The sequence below is a fragment of the Dasypus novemcinctus genome, chromosome 23, assembly GCF_030445035.2.
Source record: "Dasypus novemcinctus isolate mDasNov1 chromosome 23, mDasNov1.1.hap2, whole genome shotgun sequence".
NCBI lineage: Eukaryota > Metazoa > Chordata > Mammalia > Cingulata > Dasypodidae > Dasypus > Dasypus novemcinctus.
In genome coordinates this window covers 72456935-72466318 of record NC_080695.1, presented here as the reverse complement: position 1 = coordinate 72466318, position 9384 = coordinate 72456935, and the positions used below count along the sequence as shown (strand labels likewise).

At 62.2% G+C, this 9384-nt stretch overlaps 1 protein-coding gene across 1 annotated transcript in view; it reads right to left on the bottom strand.

Moving 5' to 3' along the window:
* IFT140 (intraflagellar transport 140) overlaps nucleotides 1-9384 on the bottom strand; it is a 79386-nt gene that overhangs the window by 1922 nt on the left and 68080 nt on the right. The window contains exons 20-29 of the mRNA XM_058286695.1: nucleotides 8017-8207; nucleotides 7523-7618; nucleotides 7221-7353; nucleotides 6985-7128; nucleotides 6377-6505; nucleotides 6102-6284; nucleotides 4800-5006; nucleotides 4388-4600; nucleotides 4153-4319; nucleotides 3621-3762 (exon numbers count right to left, since the gene is read on the bottom strand). Coding sequence (XP_058142678.1) covers nucleotides 3621-3762; nucleotides 4153-4319; nucleotides 4388-4600; nucleotides 4800-5006; nucleotides 6102-6284; nucleotides 6377-6505; nucleotides 6985-7128; nucleotides 7221-7353; nucleotides 7523-7618; nucleotides 8017-8207 — 1605 coding nt within the window. The remainder of the gene's footprint in view (nucleotides 1-3620; nucleotides 3763-4152; nucleotides 4320-4387; nucleotides 4601-4799; nucleotides 5007-6101; nucleotides 6285-6376; nucleotides 6506-6984; nucleotides 7129-7220; nucleotides 7354-7522; nucleotides 7619-8016; nucleotides 8208-9384) is intronic.

Sequence of the window (9384 nt, the reverse complement as noted above, 5' to 3'; positions counted from 1 at the left end):
CGCCCCAGGGGTGGGAGTGGGAAACGGGCGACTTATGAATAACTTCCCCCTCAATTCTGGAAATGGCGGCCTGACGAGTCTGACCGCGTGGCAACGTTTTCTGAAGGTAACGTGTTATTACTCGCGAGCACTGAGGGAAGGAAGCAGAGTCCTCAGGGCCGCCGGTCGCCCGGGCGAACTGCTGGGCAGCTCCCCGGGCTGGAGGAGGGCCGGGGCAGAGCCCCTGGGCCTGCGGGGGTTCTGAGGTGCCTGTGCCGCGGTTAGGAGTGACAGACGAAGAGAAACGCTTCTTAGCGCCGCCCCCACCCCAACAATAAACCTCAGACAGAAATGTAAAGCATCAGAGAACCCCGTGGGCAGCTGCAGGGGGGAGAACAGGCGCAGGGACCCGCCAGGTGAGGCTCCTGCTTTTAGGAGCTTCTGCCTCAGGGCAGGCCCTGCGAGGGGCAGCGAGTCGGCACACCGGCCCGTGCTCGCCCAGAGGGCAGAATCAAACCTGGTTGAGCACTGCAGTTGAAAGAGGAGGGGGCAACGCTGGAAAGGAGCCAGGGGGAGCCCGAATCTGGCCGTCTGCACCGTGCGTGCGGCAGGGGTGGTGGCAGGCTTCCGGGGCCCAAGCAAGCCGGGAGCGTTGACGGGGGCTTTGGCCACTGTCCACCGCGGGAGGCAGCGTGGACCGCGGGCTGGGCAGTGATTGCCTCAGGAACAAGAAAGCAGTACTCGGAAGGAATATCACCGAATCCAGTGCCTCTACGATGGGTCATGCACAACGTCTAGGACACAAACACCTTACTAGACATAAGGAGAAACAGTCGAATTTGACCCGTTCTCAAGAGGAAAGGCAAGCAGTGAACAGCAGCCTGGCACGACCCAGAGGCTGGCACGAGCAGCTGAGACTGCAGAGCAGTTTTCACTCTGTTCAGGGGATAAAATAACCTGTTTCAATGGATGAACAAATAGGAGATTTTGATAAAAGAAATAAAAAGAACTAAGTGAAAATTCTAGGACTGAAAAATACAAAACGTCAAGTGAGAAGTCTGCTGGAGGGCTTTAGGAGCAGTTTGGAGATAGCCAAAGAGTCAGAGGATTTGAAGATAGAGCAATAGAAATCAGCTCATCCAAAGAGCAGAGGGAAAAAAGAAAGACTTAGAGCACTGAGCAGAGCCTCAGTGCATGCACCGAAACGCGTGCAGCTCCTGTGGAAAGGCCTGCGTGCTGCGGTGGAGTCCCAGAAAGCACGAGGCAGGAAAACCTTTCTCATCTTTGTGAGGAGGTCAGAATACCCATTAGTAACAGAAGCTGCCTCCACCCCTCGTGGACAACCCTGAAGGGTTCAGGACTCGAGTGGAGGAAGTAAACTGCAGATGTGGTAGACACAGCAGAGAATTAGAAGTGGAGCGTCAGTGGAACCCAGAGGGGAGAGTTGGTGGGAGTCAGATCGCCATGTGACGGCGGCAGAAAGGCAAGCCAAGAAACCCCAGTGGTTTCAGCAAGCTGGGATGAGGAAACCAAGACCGAGAAAGCTGAGTAACCTGCCTAAGACGTAAGAGCTGAAAATGGTGGAGCCAAAATGTGAGCCCAGAAAAGCCAAGTGCTCGGATAACATTAGTCCTCACTAGAAAAGCCCTGAACGTGCTGAGCTTCGAGCTTGTTTTTTAAATTATGCTTAACTGACCACTCGGAAAATAAATTCTAAGATTCTGGGGAAAAAAAAAAAGTGGAGCTTGAAGATGTGATAAACTTTAACTGAGGAGGAGGCACTTAGGATGAGCAAAGAAAGTGGTTTCTTGAGATGCTGTAAATATTGTTGACAACAAAGAATATTATATCAACGTAGCTGGTTTGACGAAGTTCTCCGGCGGGTGAAATGTCCTAACAGCCTCACGTGCTAGAGAGAAATCTTTCATGAAAGGAAGAGTCGATCGAGACGGCGGACGCCAGTGTTGTCTCGTGTTAAGAAGCTGCTGCAGCCACCACCAGAGCAGTCAGAGCCATCAGGGGACAAGACTCCACCAGCAAAAGCATGACGACTGGCTGGAGGCTCAGACTATAGTTGGCATTTTTTAGCAATAAAAGTGTTTTTTAATTAATGTTAAAAGAAAGAAAAAAATGAAAATTTCCCAAATTTGGTGGAAGACATAAATTTACAGATCAAAGCTGGCCAGTGAATCCCAAGTGGGATAAATACCATGAAAGCACCTAGGCCAGCACTGCAAACTGCTGAAAACCAAACATCCAGAGAAGGGTGAAGGAAGCCAGACGGAGGAAAATGGCATTTCATCCACAAGGGCAAGCCCTACGGCCCCAGCTGGAACCAGGGAAGCCCGGGCGCAGCGGGAGGACGTTTTTCAAGGGCCAAAAGCCTAGAGCTGTCACCCCAGAATTCCTTACCCAGTGAACACACCCTTAGAGCCTAGAGGATTTTCAGATTGATGCACACGTAGGGCTTGTCATCAGGAGACGTGTGCTGGAAGAAAAGTGAGCCGGGGACCCTTCAGGCTGAGAAGAATGGTACCAGATGAGAATTTGAATTGTTGGGAAGGAATAATGGACATCCGGAACAGTAAAGTGTAAGTAAATAATAGACTCTTTCCTTTTGATTTCTATAAAGTACCCGTGACTGTGCAGACATAAACGGCACTAGTACATTTGGAGGTGATAACGTGTGTAGGGGTTAGATATGGCCAGTGCGGAGCAGAGGGGGTCAGGAAACGCCAAGCTGTGTCCTGCAAAGGACCTTTACCCAGGATTCCTAGAGGGAGCTCTGGAAACCCGATGAGCAGACGGACAGCGCAACCCTCCAAGGAAGGGACCTGAAAAGGCTCTTCACCGAGGGGCGTGCCCGGAAGGCCGAGAGGGCCCCCGGAAAGATGCCCAGATCACGGTCGCTGGGGAGGTGCAAACTGAAACCACGGCGAGATGCTACTCAGACCTGAGAGAACAGCTAAAGTTAGAGCAGCCGCCGACGCCGCGCGCTGCAAGGGCGGGCGCAGCTGCAGCTGCACCAGCTGCTGGGAATGCGGGACGTGCAGCCGCTCTAGACAAGGGTGGAGGTTTCGCAGGAGGCTAGAGAGTTCCCGGATGACCCAGCAACACCACCCCTGGGTCTACCCAAGAGAAATGCAGACGCGGGGGCCCACAGCCTTGCCGGCGTGGCCAGGGCAGCCCTGCTCATCGCTCGTCCCACCGGAAGACGGAGCACCCGGGAGGCCGCTGGGGAAGGGCTGACAAGACGCGGCACCGGACAGACCGAGTGGGAAGAGCCGCCGAGGGCCGCAGAGCACGCGCTCCCGTGCGTGATGCTCTAGGAAAGGCCAATGCCGGCCACAGAAAGCAGGTCAACGGTGGCTGAGAGCTGGCCAAAGACTAGCTCGAGGGGACATCCGGGGGTGGACGTGTCCTCTCTACTTACACATACGTTTGAAAACTTGTAGAACTAAAGGGCTTTCAGATTTGGTGAAGTTAGGATCGTAGCAGAGCAGAAGCCCTGAGGAATGAGCTCTGTGTCCCGGGGCAGAAGGCGGGCGTGGGGAAGGCCCGAGCCAGGCCCGGCCTTGGGGCCACCGCTGCCCCCCCACCCCGCCCGCCCAAGGGCCAGCACCTCTCCCGGGCCGGCTCACCATCTGGTGCTCCTCCCTCTGCAGGTAGTGCTCCACCAGGAAGCCATACACGTCGCCCACGCGGACAGCGCCGTCCAGGCCCGGCTCCTCCAGCAGCAGCGTGCACTGCTCAACCGCGTCCTTTGGGTCCTCGGCATAGGTCCTGCCGAGGCAAACCAGGCCTGAGCCGGCGCCCCGGGCGCCTGGGGGGCGGCGGGAGGGGTCTCGGGGGGCGCCGGTGGCAGGCGGTTCGCAAGATGAGCGTTTCCTGGTGGTGCTCAGACGGGGACCAGCTGTGCGGGGGTTTGCCAGGGAGATGTGGGAGGGCGTGCGGGGAAGGGGCGCCCCCAGGGCGCAGTGGCCCTGGGGCTGCAGTGTGGCGTGGAGGCGGGGGGGGGGGCACAGAGGGGCTGGGGCGAGCCTGGGACTTACGGAGCCAGGGCGGGAGGGGGGAACGACTGCGGCCTGGGGCAGGCTCGGCCGTGCTGCAGGGCGCCCTGCCCGCCCCGGCCCTGTGCCCCGTGCCTGCGCCCGCGCCCCGCGGCCGGCGCACCTGCGGGCCTGGATGAACCTCTTCACCAGCGCCATCTTGCTCTGCAGCTGAGCCAGCTTCGTCTCCTGGTCCAGCGGGCTCTTGGCCTTGGCCTTGGACAGGCACTTGTAGGCCTCGGTCAGCGCCCCGTGGGCCTTGTCGTAGTTCTGGTACTCGTCGATCTCCACCTGCGCACAGCGGACCCGTCAGGCCTGCGCGGCCCCTGCGCCCCACCCCGCCCCGAGGAGGGCCGTACCTGGGCGCAGGCGTCGTAGAAGCCCGCCAGGAGGTCCAGGGCCCGGCCCTTGGTGTAGAAGCTGATGACGTTCTTCATGATCTCGGGTTCCTTCCGCCAGTCCAGGGACTGCAGGTAGTTGGCGGCCATGATATAGATTTCCTTCTGCCGGGACACTCCCGCGAAAAACACGATTTTCTCCGTGTCCCCAGATTTCAGCAGCGCACGCATGGCCTGGAGAGGAAAGATCGAGGCCCTGGCCTGGATGCGTGGGGGGTGGCGCGGCCTCCGGCCAGGGCAGCCCTTCGGGGCCTGTGGGCAGAGCTGCCGCCGCCCGGCGGGCACACGGAGGGGGCTGCGTGAGCCGCGCACGCAGCCGTCGTTCCCGAGCGGCCGCGGGCGGTGTGGGGCTGGCCGGCACTGCGGCGGTCACCTTCAGCTTGTTGCCGGCCTGCGTGTACTTCTTGGTCGCCAGGTGGTAGTTGCCCTGGCGCAGGCAGCAGGTGGCGATCTGCTCCAGCAGGTCCCGCCGCGCCTCCTCCGACAGGTCGCCGCAGTCCCGCGGCACCGTCATCTTCTCCGCCATCTCCTCGGTGATGGTCAGGTTCTGCTCCAGGCACAGCTGCAGGGCCTCGTGGTACTGCGGGCCACGGACACCAGGGGGCGCTCACCCGCGGTGCTCTGGAAGGGGCAAGCTCGCGACACCCGCCGGCCGCGGGGGCCCGGGGCGCAGCCGCCCTTCCCGCGCTCCTGCTGTCGACGTCCAGGACGGTCAGGACACATGGGCCCCCGAGTACGTTAGGTTTGTTGTGGGAGGACAAACGCGAGCCCTGTTTTCCCTGAGGCGCTTTCAGATGTTAATTAAAGAGCCTCTACAGGGACCTAAAGCCCCGCGCAGCCCGTGAAGGGCCGCCGCGTTCTTTTTAAGCGCGGCTTCGCGCCCCGTCATCCACCGAGGGGCTTGGCAGTGAACTCGTCCTGCTGTGGGCAAGGAGCGCGGCCACATGCCAATGCCAGCGTACGCGGACGTAGCCGCTGGCCGGAGCGGAGGCGGGGGCCTGCCTGGCCACGGCGACGTGCTCGTGCGCGTCGGAGCGCACCTGCCATGGGAAGTGTGTTTCCCAGGAAGGCGAGGGGGATCCCCTACCGTTTGGCCTTTCCTGGACTAATTCCTGACAAACGGGACCCCGCGTTGGGAGGCGTCTCTGAGGCCGAGCGAGGCCGAGCCCCTTGCTCCAGGGGCGATCGCCCTCCTCCGCCGGGAACGCCCGCGTGCCTGCCCTCTCCTCTCGGGTCGCCGGGAAACGTGCTGGCGGCGGGAACTGTACGTGCATTAAGACCTGCCTTCTGGAGTAAGAGCAGGATGTGTTTCTCCCTGTGTTAGCCTTCAGCTGGCTCTGCCGACGACTTTTTCCCACACGCCGTCTTTATTCTCACTGGGCTGACTCTCAACGCCCCCCCCCTACGTTGTGTTTTTCTTCCTTCTACGGTTTTGAACCGCACTTGGAGTAAAGCCCCCCCTCCAGGTGGCACAGGAGGCACGTGACCTGGCGGGGCGACGGCTCTGGGCCTGCCCCGGCCCCAGGGCCTCCAGCGTCCCTGCTGCTGGGGGTCAGGTGTGCCTCGGCGCCCCCGGTGCCCCTGCTGCTGGGGGGCAGGGGTGCCTTGGCGCCCCCAGTGCCCCTGCTGCTGGGGGCAGGGGTGCCTCAGTGCCCCCCGGCCCGAGGCCCCGCACCTTCTTGGCGGCCAGCAGCAGCTCCACCGCCTTCTCGTACTGCCGGTGCTCGATGAAGAAGTCCGAGCAGCGAGCCAGGAGGGCCGGGTCCGACCTCTCGTCCAGGTCCTCCGCGATGAGCTGCAGCGCCACGAACTGCTGGGTGGCGAAGGCCAGCTCCAGGGCCTTGGAGAAGTGGCCGGCCTGGGGGGCAGGGGCGCTGAGCTCCCGCCCCGGCCCACCCGCACGGCGCCCCCCCGCGCTCGCTGCCCCCCGGGGCCGTCGGCGGGGCCCACCTTGTGGTAGAGCATGACGGCCCGGTCCATCTGCTCGCCCTTCTCCTCGTAGTAGCGGGCCGCCTCGATCATGTCCTCCGGCGAGCTCAGCAGCGCCAGGTGGACCAGCTGGTCATCCAGCCCGTTCTCCTGCAGAGACACCGCCAGCCCACTCGCGTCTGCGGACCCCGCGGCCGCCTGGCCGGTTTGTGGTTTTTAAAGGGGGCGTTGTTTTTTCTGGGGTCGGGCACCGGCGTTTTTCAGAACCTTGGTTTTTCGGTTCTCTTTTATCCTGTTATAAAGATCACCGCGCGAAACACCCGGCACGCGGCTCTCCCTCCTGTGGGTTTTCCCCGAAGCCAGAGGCTGGACTGGGACGTGTCTGCGGATGGACGCGGGACGCCCACCAGCCCCAGCTTCCCGTAAAGGCGGTGCCGGCGCACGGAGCGGCAAAGCTCCTTTTTGACTTGCTTGGGGACCCGAATCTGAAGCCAAACCTGAACGCAGGAAAGTGTTTCAGTGCCAGCAAGGCGGTGTGACGGAGGAGCAGGGGGCGGAGAGGGGCAGGGACGGACGCAGGCAGACCGCGGCGAGGGCCGAGAGCAGCTGGCGCCCGAGGCGCAGCCCACCTTGCACAGGCGGATGGCGTTGTTGAAGGCGCGCGCCCGCGCGTAGAAGTGCACCGCCTGCCGCGCCTGCTCCTGGCTCTCGTACTGCCGGGCCAGGTGGTAGGACGCCGCCCAGTTCCCCGTCTCGTTGGCGATCTCCGCGGCCTGGAAAGAGCCCACGGAAGCCGAGGCGCGCTCTGCGGCCCGATGGCCGGGCTCGCCCGGCGCCGCCCCCCCGCCGCCCGCTGGGGCCTCACCTTCTGAATGTCACCCTGGAAGCAGTGGATGCGGACCAGGGAGAAGTGGTCCTGCGCCAGCTCGTAGTAGCGGAGGGCGGCGTCCATCTCCGCCTGGCTCTCCAGGTACTGCGCCCACCACCTCCACAGGGCCCTGCGGACGGCCCCCTCCCGTCAGGGCCCCCTCCCGCCGGCCAACGGGGGCCGCAGGGAGGGGCTGCAGGAGGCCAGGCGGCCCCCGGGGCCTCCAGCTGCCAGGAACGGGGGGGCTGCTGCAGCCGCCAAGGGGGGGCTTGGCCCCCCGCCCGCCCGCGGGCGCCCACCTGTCCCTCGTCTTGTTGACATAGAGCTCCAGCGACTGCAGGTCTTCCGAGAGCATCCGGGGCACCTCGAAGCGGTGCGTGTCCGACTTCTCATAGCTGTCGAGAGAGGGCACAGGGGTGGTGGCCCAGGGCCTGTCTCCGTCCCCTGCAAGGTGCAGCAGCCACGCAAGCGGGAGATGGCCGTCCCGCAGACTCCCTGGTGCGTCCGCTCTCCTGGGGGACTGGCCTCGGGAAGGGGAGCCCCCGTTCTGGGAAGGCTTGGCGTGGGGCCGGGCTGGGGACCCCTGGAGACTGCCGACAAGGGCCCTGGCTCTGAGTGCCCGGCGCGGCCCGGGCTGCACCTGGAGAGGCGCCCGGGCTGGGGAGAGGCCTCCTGAGGGCCGCAGCAAGCCCAGAGGCCCGGGGCCGGACTCGGGGGCTCTCCCGGGGCCCTCGTGGCGCCTGCGCAGCAGAAGTGGGAGGCGAGCGCAGCACGTGCGGGGCCCCTCACTCACTAGCTGAGGGCCAGGCTGCAGTCGGCGCCCGCCTCCAGGTGCTTGGCGTAGCTGTAGTAGGTGCTGCGCAGGTGCACGCGGTCGTGCCGCTCGGCCACCTCCACGGCCTTCGGCCACTCGTCGGAGGCCTGGTAGAACTTGTTCAGGAGGTCGTAGCGCCCGCACTTCCGGTACAGCCGCTCCGCGTCCTCCTGAGGGGAAGGGCGAAGGCGGGCCAGCGTCGCTGCCTCCAGCTGCCCGGGGCCGACCACGAGCCCCCGAGGCCGGGCTGGGGGCTCAGCACAGGAGCGGCCAGGGGCAGCCTCTGCCCCCGAGTGCGACCAGGGCGCTCCCTGTGAGCAAGGCCGAGGAACAGCTCAGGGCGCGGGGACACGCTCGAGACTTGCTCGGGGTGACAGCTCAAAGGCATGCCATGTGCTGACGGCCAAGAGGAGGATGAGAAAGAGACGGAGAGAGGAACAAGGAGAGAGAGAAACAGAGAGAGACGGAGAGAGAGGAAGAGGAACAAGGAAAGAGAGAGAGACGGAGAGAGAGGGAGAGAGGAACAAGGAGAGAAAGACAGGAAGAAAGAAACAGGGAGAGAGGAACAAGGAGAGAGAGAAACAGAGATGGAGAGAGGAACAAGGAGAGAGACGGGGAGAGAGAGACGGGGAGAGACGGAGAGAGAGGGAGAGAGGAACAAGGAGAGAGATGGGGAGAGACAGAGAGAGAGGGAGAGAGGAACAAGGAGAGAAAGACAGGAAGAAAGAAACAGGGAGAGAGGAACAAGGAGAGAGACGGGGAGAGAGAGACACGGAGAGAGAGGGAAAGAGGAAAAAGGAGAGAGAGAGGGAGAGAGGAACAAGGAGAGAGAGAGGGAGAGAGGAAAAAGAGAAACAGTGATGGGGGAGAGAGGGAGAGAGGGAGAGAGGAACAAGGAGAGAGAGGGAGAGAGGAACAAGGAGAGAGAGAGGGAGAGAGGAAAAAGAGAAACAGTGATGGGGGAGAGAGGGAGAGAGGGAGAGAGGAACAAGGAGAGAGAGAGAAACAGAGGGAGAGAGGAACAAGGAGAGAGAGAGGAAGAGAACAAGGAGAGAGAAACAGGGAAAGAGGAACAAGAAGAGAGAAACGGACAAAGAGACAGAGAGAGGAACAAGGAAAGGGAGAGAGAGGAACAAAGAGAGAAATAGGAACAAGGAGAGAGAGAGGGAGAGAAACAGAAAGAGAGATGGAGAGAGAAACAGAGAGGGGAACAGAGAAAGAGAAGATAGAACTAGTAAAAAAAAGAGAAATAGGGAGAGAGATAAAGAAACGAGAAACCGAGGCTCACAGCCCAGGCCTGGCCCCCGTGGGCCTCCGCCTGCCACGAGAGGGGGGCCTGTGCTTCTC